The following is a 15581-nucleotide window of genomic DNA, read 5'->3' as shown; positions in this document are numbered from 1 at the left end:
AATGGTCTTTTTGGCAGTGCCCACTGTAATTATGAGTATACATATACTTCACATGAGTAATTTCACTTCAAGATTTTTACCTCCGAGAAATACACAGGTACATGAGCAAAGAGACATTTACAGGCCACTGTGGCATTGTGATTATTGCAGAAAATGTCCAATAACCTAAAGATTCATCATGGAAGGGCTTTTTGTTTATAAATTATTTAATGGATTTTGAAAAAGGAACCAGTTAAAGTTAGCCAACATAATTTAGAGGAAAACAAAATACCTATGGAATTTGTAACAAGAACTTGAAGAAAGTTCTTTGTGTGTACACCCTGGTGTGTACTTTTATAACCTCATATTGCCGATTTTATAATACATTTAATAAAAACATTTCTCTCATGTTAACAATCCATTTTCTAAAAGCAGTGCAGTATTAAGTGCTCACCATACGTGGATAAACGTATCCTGGTAATTTTCTGAGGGAAGTTGAAACTGAACAAAAGCCCTCGTTTATTACCGTAATGTGAGACTTGTTGTGGGATTTATTTTATTATCTTGTTATACCAGCCAGAGATGGGGCGAGAGAAAGGAAGAGGCTGTATCTATACAGGTGTTTCTTACATGTGTGAATAATTGATTTTTAGTATGTTAGATAATAAGAATCTTAATTTAAAGAATCTGTATATGTAGTAGGTGGGGAGAGAAGAGATTAGCTTTTTAGGTAGTTATCAGTGTTTAAAAAGCAGCCAAAAGAAGTTTTGTCTGTGCTTATGTGAAAGAAATAAAGTGAAATATTTTCACAGGGGCTTTTCAGAACATTAGCTTTAGCAGCTTTAATCTATGGGTTTATTATGTGAGGATTGAAGATAAAAGCTTTGACTGTCGTTAATTTTATATATCTTCTGTATTCATTGTGAGAGTAATGCTATAGGTGAAAATTGCTTTTTAAAATGAGAGAATGGTGGGATTTTTAAACAAAGTGTTTTTTGATGCATTTATTAGATGTTCTTCATATAAAAGATTATCTTTATTAAAAGAAGGATTTTGTCCTGAAGATAATTTATAATCTCAGAAGAAAGAAGCTTATATTAATTTAAAACCCACTACGATTTAAAAAGTATTTTCCAAAGCAATTTCTGTAATACATTTTGCTTTAAATCACATTTTTTTCTTTATAATTGAGGCACAACTTACAGAGAAGAACCATGGTCTAATACAATTGCTGCTATTGTGAGTGAAACTAATAAAAGATGAGAACCATGATTGTGTACTACTTAGGAACAAAAGGGCAGTTAAAAAAATATAAAACTGAATTATTTTTGCAGAAGTCAACGAAAGGTTCCGTTGTCCTTGACCACGTATTCCATCACGTAAACCTTGTGGAGATAGATTATTTTGGGCTACGTTACTGTGACAGAAGCCATCAGACGGTGAGTAAGGTGACTTTGTGTTAAATTTTTCTGGTTATAAATTTTCACTCTGTCTCTGGCTTTTCCTGATATGGTTTTAGGTGGTTAGGTTCTTTGTCACTGAAAAAGACTTTGAAAATCTCAAACATGTTTTCCCCTGGTAATTTCTTTGCATTTTTTCCTCTTCTGCCAAAAATCTATAGAGTTGCTGGATTCACAGCTTCTGTACATGTGTAGTCCTCTTTGCAGATGGCATATGTGGTTTCCAGATTTGCAACCTTATCATAGTGAATGCAAAGCATGAGTGAACATGGAGGACTGAATGTGTTGTTTAATATGTGTTAGAAGGCAAGTGGCTAGTCTCTTGAGGTGACAGATATTAATTGCCTTTTAAGAAAGGGAATGGTTAGAGAAGAAATACAGTGTAAAAAAAAAAGTGACTACCTAAGTTTTATAAGTGAGATGAGCTGTTACAAAATAAAATAAGTAGAGGTTTTTTTGTTCATGAACCTGATGAAGTAAGAATAATAAAGGCAACTTAGCTTTTAGTTCTTATGTCAGTTGTTCACAAAGGTTGATTCAGAGGGTCTTCCAGTCCAGAGTAGAGAGTTACTAAGAAATTCACCACAATGGAAAAACTTTGGAGATGAAGATTTTGAAGGATGAAAGGATATTCATTAATGTGACTTTTGGTTTAGTCTAAGAAAGATCTTAGCTTCAGATAGGCACAGCCTCATTATGCAGAATGCTCACATACTTATCTCAGAAATATCCTATTTGACTTGCCTTTTATTTTTCATCCTATTCAACTGCTGTTGAAATAGAGATGTTCTCCTCTTCCTTCATTTGTTCTCCCATCCTCCACTGGGTCATTTGTGATACATTCAGTGAAGAACATGATTTTCTGAGTGGTGTTGCCACTATTGATGGTGATCACTTGTGACTTTTCTTGAGCTAGTTCCTTAATCTATTCTGTTTCACAGGAGGATTTCATGAGGTTGGAATGAAAAATTGGGTACATTGGATAGCTTTCCATAGAAAGGAATAACTTTCCAAAGGCAGTGGTCATTATAGCATGTTGCAAAGAAGGGGAACAGACATGTTTAGAAGTCCACTGAATTCTATCTTGTACAGACCATGAATAAATATAGCAGAACTGTAAATCTATACAGAAAGATTAAATTGAAGGCTAAAGAAGGTATCATGTGCTACATTCATATTTTTGAAATAACATTTTTTTCCTAGCAGAGAAAACTACAGTTTTCTGATCTTATCTACTATGTCAGACTTTGCCTGGAAAGATTGACTGTCTTGCTAAAGTTATATAGACCTTGTCTGTCTGTATCTTCCCCCTCACATTTTTTTAACTTTGCAAAGGAAAAATGTGAAAAGCTAGAGAATTTCAAAACAATGGCCTCTACTGTAGCAGTTAGTGTTGCTAGTTTATTGAAAGTTTTGTAGGGTTTAAATTAAGAACATTTTTTTCCTCTTACTTTTACTCCTAAAGGTTTGGCATTTATGATAGTGTTTGTAATACAGGTTTTATGAGAAATGACACATTTAGAAGGAGAAAGCTCTTAAGTCATATTGTTTTGATGTGATAAGAATATCAGGTGTGCAAATGACATGAAAAAAGTATTCTTTCCCTCTTTTTGTTATATTCTAATAGGGAACTCAGCTGAAATAGAGATGATTTGTAAACATTGCTTAGTCTTTGCACGTTCACATGTATTATCTGATTACCTTTTAATTGTAGGAGGCTCTGAGAATAATATAATGAAATTTTGTACTTCATCTTGTTAACAGTTTTATCAAAAGTATATTAGAAGCAACCCTGCATATCTGACAGTTACTTAAAACAAATAAGGATTTAAAAAAAACCCTGTGTGAAAATAGTACAGGATATGGTTAAAAAATCTTTGTCTTAAAAACCAAATAATGGTTTTCATGAATGTTGATTGAATTACTGTACATTCAGGACTTCACATAGCAGAGAAGTTGTCTGCACTGGAGGACCAGGAGAACCTAGAACCCTGGAACTCATCATTCACCATTATTACCACCATCATCATCAGTGCACCACAGACTGTAAATATTTTTGTTTGTTGAAATTGTATGCTCAGAAAAGTTCTCTAAAGTATTATTATCTTTCTGTTGGAGATGACGCAAACTAAGAAGGTTAAGCACCTTTCCCAAGGTCGCATAATCAGCACGTTATTAGGACCAGAATTCCACCCCAAGTCTGAGTGTCCCCAAGACCTTTCAACCACTGTAATATCCTGACTTTCAAGATATTTGGAATTGCAGCAGCACAGTCTTCCCTTTAAGGAACTGGTGTATTTGAAATTAATCAGAGGCTGGAAGGAACTTGAGCCATCTTTTAGGCTTTCAGAAGTTACTATAAATGGATTGTGATCTGGTGGAATGGATAGCTGCCTTGGGAGTCACAAGATAGGTTTGAGTCCTGTGTCTGCTCCTAAAAAATGGTCAAATCACTTAATTTTTCTGAATCTTGATATGCTTATCTGTAAATTGACAATAAAATGCTTTTTCTCCTCAACTGTCAGGATTGATATAGGACTAAATCAGAACACATGATAGCTCTTTGTAGATGATAAGGCATTAAACATGTAAAAGGCATTTCCTGTTGAAACTAGGATGGGAGAAAATATTGCTGGTGATATCAGTGGAATGAAGGAAGAAGGAAAAAGTCTGGAAGAAAGAAAAGAAAAAATCAAGTAAACTGTAGATTCTTAAATACCTTTGAGATTTTTGAAGATGAGTTTTGTTGATACTGAAAGCAGTAATAAATATGAATGTGATATCTCAGTACTACTTCTGGTTTTAAGATTAGTTTTGAAAGGGAAAGTGCTTAGCCTGGGCATAGAGCCTATTTTCTGTTCCACTCTGGCTTGTGCCAGTCAGGTTCGTTCTTGATCCAGACTGGTGTGTGTGGGGATGTAGGTCTCTCATATTAGGGCCTTGGTTTGACTTACAGAAAATTCCCAGAAATTATAGTTATGTCTTACTTTAATGTTAGAACTTGAGGCTCCTTTACAGATTACTCCTTGAAAGGCAGAAGTTGTATATAATTAGGGCTTTTCTCAGAATATGGAGATCAACGTGGCATTGAGAATTAGGCTGCTGGGTCTGCTGCCCTTTTACTTCAGAAGTCAAAGGAGGGGGAATGTGTGAAGCACACAGATGAAGACAGCATGCAAACATTGTCTTCTGCCAGTGAACTCTGTTTTTCCTTCGCTAAGACAATAAAAGCAATCAGAAACTTCCCACTTTCTTGACCACCCCACCCCCAAACACACTTAGTTGATTCTTACCCTTCCTTTCCTGTCACCAGTGTCTGTGAGCTGGATCTTACCACCTTGCTTTTTGTGTTTTGTGTCTCTCTACCCTACCTGCTCCCTCTTTCCAGTCAATGTTTGGGTGTGTTCAAGTCTTTCCCATTTAGAACCTCCCGTTCCCTTCCTCCTTTGCCCTCCCTTATCTGCTGCTGTCTTTGGCTCCTTCTGCATCACACGTAAACTTCAGAAAACCTTGTCTAAGTTTCTTACGTTCACTTCTGAAATCCCATTGTTTCCTAAACATATCACCATGCAGCTTTGATCCCAATCACATCACTGAAACTGGCCCTGCCTTGCCAGTTGCTAAATCCAAGAGACTCTGTCAGTCCTTGTCTTACTTGACCTTTCTTTTGCTTTGACACTAACAACTTGCCCATTCTTGAAATCTTCTCATTTTGTTCTTCTGGCACTATATTCTTTTTGTTTCCCTCTCTTCATGTTTTCTCTAGTTATTCCTATTCAGTCCTCTCTACGATCATGATTCCACTGCCTGTTCCATAAAATGCTGGTGTTCACCAGGATTTTGTCCTTGATTCTCTTATGCTCTAACTCTGTTCAGGCCCACACATTTAGTGCTATCTTTGCTAGTACTGTTTATCTCTGAGATAATTTCCTTAACCATCTAAACTAAACTGTGTATGTATTAATATTTGTATTCTCTTCCCTGCCCCCGAGTACTCTGAGTATTGAACAAAAATCCTCATCCATTGAGGTCTAGCAGGCATGCTCAAGTGTGTCCTCTCTGCCATCAGTAGTGGCCCTCTTTCTTTCATCCTGATGCTGTATTTTGTAACATGTGTAAAGTTTCACATTCTGTGATTATATGTTCTGGAAAATACCTATAATGACTGATAAAATATGTATAAGTGATAATGTGAGTCCTGTTGCAAAGAAAGGAAGATTGTCATGCTGGATTATTACAGAATGAAACTTACTATGTTAGATGTCTTCAAGCATCTGTTGGAGGAACAGAGGGGAAAGATCAAGAAGCAGAAAGTTCCTCTCAGGTAACCCTTTGACTTTGTGAAGAGCATCATGAGAAGCACAGTATCCTGGGAGGGCTGACAACAACACATGAAGGGTATCTGGGAAACAATGATGGCGGGTGGCTTTTCAAGAGTCCACGGCCTGGAAGGGAATGCCGGAAGCATCTATAGGGGGCCCCACAGCACTGAAGCTCTAATTTTCCTGCTGATGAATGTGTGTTACTTTTCCTTGGTAACTGTTCCATGGTTTAAATTATATTGAAAGACTGAGCCTCAGATTCCTATCTTCAACCCAGATGTTTCAGGAGGGACTACACTGTGTTAAAATTCAAAATCTGGATTCAGACTGTATGGGTTCAAACCACAGTCTACCTGGAGAGCTGTGTGGCACTGAGTGAGTCTCCCTAACTTTTCTATACTTCACTTCCTCTGTTTATAAAGTGAGGATAGTAATAGTACCAGCTTCATAGGGTGGTAGTGATGATTGAAGGAATCTATAAAAAATACACAGACTAGTGCTTTAACGTGTGGTCCACATAATGTTTTAGCTGTTGTTCACTACTCGGATGCCTCTCATGTTTCTCAAAGGTAACATATTCAAAACTGAAGCCATCTTCCCCTCCAAATCTGCTCTTTTTAAAAAATGTTTCTGAGATCAGTGATTTTCAAGATTTTTTTTTCTTTTAGAAATGAGGTCACACTATGTTGCTTAGGCTGGTTTCAAACTCCTGAACTCGAGTGATCCTCCTGCCTCAGCCTCCTGAAGTGCTAGGATTATAGGTGTGAGCCACCATACCTGGTCTACGAATTTCTTTAAAAAACCATGTACTCATGTGTAATTTTAGGTTGAGAATTAAAATTTTGTAAGTTTTACTAGACCTAGATCTTTGGTTTATCATAAATATTGACATTGTAAAATCAGATTGTCATATTCCTTTTAAATGTATCCTATGAATTTATATTTCATAGCAATTTTGTACTCTTCATCTACCTTTACAAAAATATATGAACAAGCTCTTTTTTAAAAATCAGAAACATTTCTTTACTCCTTTTATGTCTTTAAACTTGCATTCCTATTCTACTTTCTCCCTAAAATGTTATTATATTTTTATTAATAAAATACATATATCCATAATATACATATAAATTGGAATTTTAAAAGTTTATTTCCTAAGATGTTAAGGCTCTAATTGTTATTGAGCCCTAAAAGTAGTTGTTATTACCATGGTTGTGACTATACAATTAATTAAAACAGCAAAATACTATGCATTTTAATAATTATTAAACATATTTTCTGGGGAAATTGACAGACAGGGGGCAGGACTAGATTGCAGCTCCCACTCAGACGGCTCGTGCAGTGTGTAGAGACTTGCATTGTGAAATTTTGCGCCAGAACTGCTGCAGAAATATACCAAGAAAGCTGAGAGAATCCACAGACCCTTTGAAGGAAGCAGATTGCTCCTGCAGGACCCCAGAGACACTGCAAATACTGTGCTGGTATCCATGGCTGAGAGACATGAAGTTGGTTCACATCACGGGACTCTGTGCAGACAACCCCTAGTACCAGCCTGGAGTCTGGTAGCCCTGCTGGGTGGCTAGATCCAGAAGGGAAACAACAGTCAACTGCATCTCAGCTCTCAGGAAGCCACATTCCTAGGAAAAGGGGGAGAGTGCTACATCAAGGGAACACCCCATGGGACAAAAGAATCTGAACAGCAGCCTTGAGTTCCTCTAACATAGTTTACTCAAAGGAGAAGGAACCAGAAAAACAATTCTGGTAATATGATAAAAGAATGTTCTTCAACACCACCCAAAATATCATACTCTCTCATCAGCAGTGGATCCAAACCAAGAAAAAGTCCCTGATTTACCTGAAAAGGCATTTAGAGGATTGATTATTAAGTCAATTAAGGAGGCACCAGAGAAAGGTGAAGTCCAATTTAAGGAAATCAAAACAATGATACAAGAAACGAGGGGAGAAATCTTCAGTGAAATAGATAGCATAAATAAAAAACAATCTCAACTTCAGAAAATAAAGGACACACTTAGAGAAATGCAAAATGTTCTTGAAATTCTCAGCAATAAGACTCAAACAAGCAGAATAAAGAACTTCAGATCTCAAAGATAAGGTTATCAAATTAACCCAGTCCAACAAAGACTAAGAAAAAAGAATTTAAAAAAATGAACAAAGCCTCCAAGAAATGTGAGATTACATTAAGTGACCAAATCTAAGAATAATTGGCATTCCTGAGGAAGAAGAGGAATCTAAAAGTTTGGAAAACATATTTGGGGGAATAATCTAATAAAACTTCCCCAGCCTTGCTAAAGACCTAAACATCCAAATAGAAGGAGCTCAAAGAACACCTGGCAAATTGCAAAAAGGTCATTACCTAGGCACATTGTCATCAGGTTAGCTAAAGTTAAGATGAGGGAAAGAATCTTTATAGCTGTGAGGCAAAAGCATCAGGTAACCTATAAAGGAAAACCTATCAGATTAACAGCAGATTTCTCAGCAGAAACCCTACAAGCTAGAAGGGATTGGGTCCGTATCTGCAGCCTCCTTAAACAAAACAATTATCAGCCAAGAATTTTGTCTCCAGCAAAACTAAGCTTCATAAATGAAGAAAAGATAGTCTTTTTCAGGCAAACAAATGCTGAGAGAATTTGCCACTCCTAAGCCAGCACTATAAGAACTGCTAAAAGAAGCTCCAAATCTTGAAACAAATCCTGGAAACACATCAGTAGCAGAACTTCCTTAAAGCATAAGTCTCACAGGACCTATAAAACAAAAATATAATTAAAAAAAAAACAAGGTATACAGGCAACAAATAGCACAATGAATGGAATAGTAGCTTATATCTCAATACTAATGTTGAATGTAAATAGCCTAAATGCTCCACTTAAAAGATACAGAATTGCAGAATGGATAAGAATTCACCAACCAGGTATCTGCTGCCTTCAAGAGACTCACCTAACATATAAGGACTCACATAAACTTAAGATAAAGGGGTGGAAAAAGATATTCCATGCAAATAGACACCAAAAGCAAGCAGGCGTATATCAGACAAAACAAACTTTAAGAGCAGTTAAAAAAGACAAAGTAGGACATTATATAATGATAAAAGCTGTTGTGCAACAGGAAAATATCACAATCCTAAATATATATGCACTTAACACTGGAGCTCCCAAATTTGTAAAACAATTACTACTAGACTTAAGTAATGAGATAGAGAGCAACACAGTAATAGTGGGGGACTTCACTACTGCACTGACAGCACTAGACAGGTTATCAAGACAAAGTCAGCAAAGAAACAATGGATTTAAACTATACTCTAGAACAAATGGACTTAACAGATATTTACATAACATTCTTTAGTAGAGATGGGGTTTCACCATGTTGGCCAGGCTGGTCTCAAACTCCTGACCTCAGGTGATCCACCTGCCTTGGCCTCCCAGAGTGCTGGGATTACAGGCGGGAGCCACCATGCCTGGCCATTTACAGAACATTCTACGCAACAACTTCAGAATATACATTTTATTCATCAGTGCATGGAACTTTCTCCAAAATAGACCATATGATAGGCCACAAAACAAGTCTGAATAAATTTAAGAAAACTGAAATTATATCAAGTACTCTCTCAGACCATAGTGGAAAAAATTCTTCAAACTGAATAATAGTGACACAACTATCACAACCTCTAGGATACAGCAAAGGTGGTGCTAAGAGGAAAGTTCATAGCCTTAAATGCCTATATCAAAAAGTCTGAAAGAGCACAACTAGACAATCTGCGGTCACACCTCAAGGTACTAGAGAAATAAGAACAAACCAAACCAAACCCAACAGAATGAAGGAGGTAACCAAGGTCAGAGCAGAACTAAATGAAATTGAAACAAAAAGAAATGCAAAAGATAAATGAAACAAACAGCTGGTTCTTTGAAAAGATAAATAAAATTGATAGACCATTAGCAAGATTAACCAAGAAAAGAAGAGGGAAGATCCAAATAAGCTCAATTAGAAATGAAATGGGGGATATTACAACTGACACCACTGAAATACAAAAGATCATTCAAGGCTACTATGAACACCTTTACATGCATAAACTAGAAAACATGGAGGAGATAGATAAATTCCTGGAAAGAGACAACCCTCCTAGCTTAAGTCAGAAAGAATTAGAAACCCTGAACAGACCATTAACATGCAGTGAGATTGAAATGGTAATAAAAAAATTACCAACAAGAGAAAGTCCAGGACCAGATGGATTCAAGTTGAATTCTACCAGACATTCAAAGAAGAATTAATACCGATCATATTGACATTATTCCTCAAGATAAAGAGGAAATCCTCCCTAAATCATTCTGTGAAGCCAGTATAACAAAGAAAACTACAGACCAATATCCCTGATGAACATAGATGCAAAAATATTTATCAAAATACTAGCTAACCAAATCCAGCAGCATATACAAAAGATAATCCGCCATAATCAAGTGTGTTGCATAACAGGAATGCAGGGATGGTTTAACATACAGAAGTCAATAAATGTGAAACATCACATAAACAGAATTAAAAACAAAAATCACATGATCATCTCAGTAGATGCAGAAAGAGCATTTGACAAAATTCTGCATCCCTTTATGATTAAAACCCTCAGCAAAATTGGCATACGGGGGACATACCTCAATGTAATAAAAGCTGTCTATGACAAATCCACAGCCAACATAATATGAACGGGGAAAAGTTGAAAGCAAATGGAAACACATTTCATGTTCATGGATGGGTAGAATCAATAATGTGAAAATGACCATACTGCCAGAAGCAATCTACAAATTCATTACAATTTTCACAAAATACCATTATCATTCTTCACAGAACCAGAAAAAACAATCCTAAAGTTCATATGGAACCAAAAAAGAGCCTGCATAGCCAAAGCGAGACTAAGCAAAAAGAACATAGCTGGAGGCATCATATTACCTGATTTCAAACTATACTATAAGGCCATAGTCACCAAAACAGCATGGTACTGGTATAAAAATAGGGACATAGACCAATGGAACAGAATAGAGAGCCCAGAAATTAACCCAAATACTTACAGCCAACTGATCTTTGACAAAGCAAACAAAAACAAAGTGGGGAAATGGTGCTGGGATAATTGGCAAGTCACATGATGGAAAATGAAACTGTATCCTTATCTCTTGCCTTATGCAAAAATCAACTCAAGATGGATCAAGGACTTAGATTTAAGTCCTAAATCATTAAGACTTAAAACTGTAAAAATTCTAGAAGATAACATTGGAAAAACCCTTCTAGACATTGGCTAGGCAAAGATTTCATGACCAAGAACCCAAAAGCAAATGCAACAAAAATGAAGATAAATAGGTGAGACTTAATTAAACTAAAGAGCTTTTGCATGGCAAAAGGAACAGTCAGTAGAGTAAACAGACAGCCCACAGAGTGGGAGAAAATCTTCACAATCTATACATCTGACAAGGGACTAATATCCAGAATCTACAAGGAACTCAAACAAATAAGAAAGAAACAATCCCATCAAAAAGTAGATTAAGGACATGAGTAGACAATTCTCGAAAGAAGATATACAAATGGTAACAAATATATGAAAAAACGCTCAACGTCACTAATGATCAGGGAAATGCACATCAAAACCACAGTGCAATACCACCTTACCCCTGCAAGAATGGCCATTATCAAAAAAATAAAAAAATAATAGATTTTGGCATGGATATGATGAAAAGGGAACGCTTCTGCACTGCTGGTGGGAATGTAAACTAGTATAGCCACTATGGAAAACGGTGTGGAGATTCCTTAAGGAACTAAAAGTATAACTACCATTTGATCCAGCAATCCCACTACTGGGTATCCACCCAGAGAAAACGAAGTCATACGAAAAAGATACTTGCACACGCATGTTTAAGCAGCACAATTCACAACTGCAAAAATGTGGAACCAACCCAAATGCCCATCAGTCAACGAGTGGATAAACTGTGGTGTGTGTGTGTGTGTGTATATATGTATGTGTATATGTATGTGATGGAATACTACTCAGCCATAAAATGGAATGAATTAATGGCATTCACAGCAACCTTGATGATATTGGAGACTGTTATTCTAAGTGAAGTAACTCAGGAATGGAAAAACAAACATTGTATGTTCTCGCTCGTAAGCGGGGGCTAAGCTATGAGGATGCAAAGGCATAAGAATGATATAATGGACTTTGGAGACTCGGGAGGGAAGCGGGGTAGGAAGGGGGTGAGGGATAAAAGACTACAAATTGGCTTCAGTGTATACTGCTTGGGTGATGGTTGCACCAAAGTCTCACAAATCACTGCTAAAGAACTTATTCATGTGACTCAGTACCTAACCTGTTCCCCAAAAACCTATGGGAAAAAATTATTAAACATAAAATATAAGTATTTATTGGAAATGCATCTTTTAATGAGGTGAGTGGGACTTTTTCTTTCCAATTAGTCCATTATAATATGTTCCTGGAATGATTCCAACTCTACCTTTTTCTTATATATATGAGAGCATTGTTTTTTCAGACCATTCAGTTGGGTTTTTCTTTAGTTGAAAGCAATGAATTCAAGACCACCTGTCTTAAAATTTGTTAATTGATTATTATAGTAATTCAACTCCACAATTTCTAGGAAATGTATTAAAAATGCTTTGTCAACACTTAGCAAAATGTTATTAATTATGCTTTTTTCTTTTTTATTTAGAGGCACCTGATTTAATGCAATATTAAATATTAAATAGAAGGGATTTAGAAAAATTTTAAAATCATTAATTTTAACATATGTTTGCCAATGTAAGATTTTTAATAAAGTGCTTTTATCTAATTACATACTTTATATTTTCATCAGAATCTTGGAATTGCAGATTTAGTTCATTTGGCTTATGGAAAGTCTCCAACATAAAACTCTTGGGCAAAGCCAGTCATTATTAAGCCACTTAGCCAAACCAACTTGCTTTCTGTCATTTTGTCAATTTAAATAAAAATGTTAACTTGAGTTCCGTGAAAAGTATTTCATTTTGGAATTCCATTCCTAAGACAGATAAGGCAAAGCATTTTGTTACCTAGATAAGATAGGTCTGCTTTCACTTACCAAGACTTTGATTTGTCTTATTCTTAAGGAACTGACAATAGCTAGAGTATGGAAGTTTGCAAGATCATTAAACAAAAATCATCACTCCTGGTGCTGCCCTATGGTACAATATATCTGATTTTAGAACCACCCAAGTATAGGCCAAAATATCATGCTTCTAACACTTTGCATAGTCCTTGCCAGAAATATGTATAAAATGGAAAAAGACATAACACTATGTTTTTCTGATTTATAGTGTCTTTATTAAAGAGAATTTTGTTAACATCAGTATTTTAAAGTCTTCCTATGCTTCTCCTGTGATTATTCGTGCCCTTGGGCAGTGCACTATAGCAGCTTGACAGGGCTGAAAGGTGCCTTTCAGTAAATTGGGAATTGAGAATTTTGAAAGGAGAGTGCAGTAGGAAAGGAGAATTAGCATGATGTCCTAATCTTGGGTCTATTCTTTGGTAGATCAGTTTTGGAATAGAGTGTATATGGAAGTTGAGAATCTGGGAATTGAGTTCTTAAAACTAGGTTTACCCATGTATCCTTTGGGAAGTCCTCACATAGCATCCCTGAGGTGCTATGTTACAATAGCTTAGTGAATGGCAACACCATCTACCCAATTGCTCAAGCTAGAATCTTGGGTGTCATTCCCAACTACATCATCTCACCTCTCCTCATAGCCAGTCACCAAGTCCTGGTAGCTTTACTCCTTAATTCCTAGATTGACCATACAGTTCACTCACTAATCCAGGATACTTTTGAGAGTGAAAAGGGACACTGTTAATAACTAAGCTGGGACCACTGGTGTAAACAGGACTTGTGTTCACCTATTCAGCTCTCTAGAATCAGTCTCCATCTCTGAATTTTAGTTTCGGTGCCAGATGAGCTTGGGTTTCTATAAAAGCTTTTTGACTGGCTGTCCTGTCTTTGGTCTTACTCCCTCCAGTGTTTTCCCCATTGCAATTGCAGTTTTCTTTCAGAAAGGCGACTTTGATGGTGTCTCCTTCTGTGGCTTAAAATTCTTTAATGGCTCCCTAAGGGAAAATCCAAACTCCTAAACACGGTTTACAAAGTCCTTTAAGATACGTGGCCCTTGGTTATCTTGAGCTCCTTTTCTTGCAACGTGACTTTTCAGTTCCCCACCCAAATGTGTACTTTAGGTACGCCGTAGCTCCACTGAACTACCTGCAGCTCCTTAGCTGTACCATAGTGTCTCTGGGGGTTGTACGTGCTGCCTCCCCTGCCTGAACACCCTTCTTGTTCTCTTCCCTTCCCTCATTTTTCCTTGTTTAAATCTTGTTTATCATTACCATCCACAGAGTGTGGTGTTTCTGATGTCTCCTCCTTCCTGAAGCTTTCCCCGACCCCCCAGAAATATTTTGGGCCTTCTTGTATCACATATTACAAATACAACATTGTTTGTGCCTGTTGAATAATACCATTTGATCAGATACTTTTTGAAGGGAAACATTGAATCCTATTCACCACTTTCTTACCACCTCTGTCACTGCAAAACAAGTGATCTGTAATGTTACTGAGTGAAAGAACTCTCGCCTGGACTGTGTGGGCAGCTCAGTGGGAGGCGAGGGCCTTGACAAGAGCATTCCCACACCTCCCCTTCCCACGCCTGCGTGCTCCCTCCTTCTCTTATGAAAGGCCTCTCCTGCTGTTCATTTTAACCAGATTTGACTTATATTTTAAAAAAATGAAAAAGCTTTACTGAGATATTAGGAAGTTAGATTGAAAATTCTTATTGGGATTATAAGAAACAACAGGTACAGGATATTTTTAATGTGCTGGTAGCTACCAGGTGCTGTTTAGAATATTCTTGTCTGGTTAGAGGTATAGTAGTGTAGTATGTAATAAAAGAAGGCATATTATATGAGGATTTGAGTTCAGACAATGTCATGTGTAACTGTATGATGGTGGATCCCATGATTTAAAAAAATTGTTTATAATAAATAGCACTTCTAAAAGTAGATTTTTTTTATTTCTTCATGGTTAAACAGTGTTTAATAGGAAAGGAAGAGATGATGTTTTTCTGGAACATCTTCTGTTTAGAGTGGGTGTGCCCTCTTCTGAGCACAGTCATGTGAAACACCATGAGAATTCAGCAGCTGACATGCCTGAAATAACCCCGGGAAGTGCTGAGAGGGGAGCCTGCCAAACGGCTCCCCCAAAGTCGCTTCGTGCACTGCATGCTTTCCTCACTGTGGCATCGGGAAAAGCAGAGCATGCTTTGATTGATTGGTCTTCAGTTTGTTGATTTTGACACGGACTCAAAAATGGCTCTTGAAGGACCCAGGTTTGTGTAGGATCACCTTCATGGCACATTCTGAACTTTAGTTCTTTTTTGCGTCTTTCCCTCAAATGGTTGATTGCAGTAGGCATGAATGTTTCTTCCATGGGTCATGTATAATATTTTATCCTGCGGTTTCTAGGTTTAGGGAGGTGAAGGGCTGAATTCTATCTTGGAGAGAAAGTTTTCTCTGTTAATGGCACCCAATGCCTTCTTCACCAAAAGTAAATTAAAAGGAGTAGGGTGGGAGGTGGAAGGAGGGAGAGGATGAGGAAAAATAACTAATGGGTACCAGGCTTAATACCTGGGTCACAAAATTAATCCATGAAGCAGACCCTCATGATACGAGTTTACCTGTATAACATACCTGTACCTGTATCCCTGAATTTAAAAGTTAAAAAAAAAAAACAAAACGCTTCCATCAAACAACAATTGA

General features: G+C 36.9%; 1 protein-coding gene across 3 annotated transcripts in view; it reads left to right on the top strand.

Annotated features, from left to right (window-relative positions):
* Positions 1-15581, top strand: part of EPB41L4A (erythrocyte membrane protein band 4.1 like 4A) — a 263496-nt gene that overhangs the window by 109997 nt on the left and 137918 nt on the right. For all 3 annotated transcript variants that reach the window (XM_024247207.3, XM_054555814.2, XM_054555815.2), the window contains exon 2: positions 1314-1418. In XM_024247207.3, the coding sequence (XP_024102975.3) occupies positions 1314-1418 (105 nt within the window). The remainder of the gene's footprint in view (positions 1-1313; positions 1419-15581) is intronic.

Source organism: Pongo abelii, chromosome 4 (genome assembly GCF_028885655.2).
Source record: "Pongo abelii isolate AG06213 chromosome 4, NHGRI_mPonAbe1-v2.0_pri, whole genome shotgun sequence".
Classification (NCBI taxonomy): Eukaryota; Metazoa; Chordata; class Mammalia; order Primates; family Hominidae; genus Pongo; species Pongo abelii.
The sequence above is the reverse complement of the archived record's forward strand: the minus strand, read 5'-3'. Positions and strand labels throughout refer to the sequence as shown.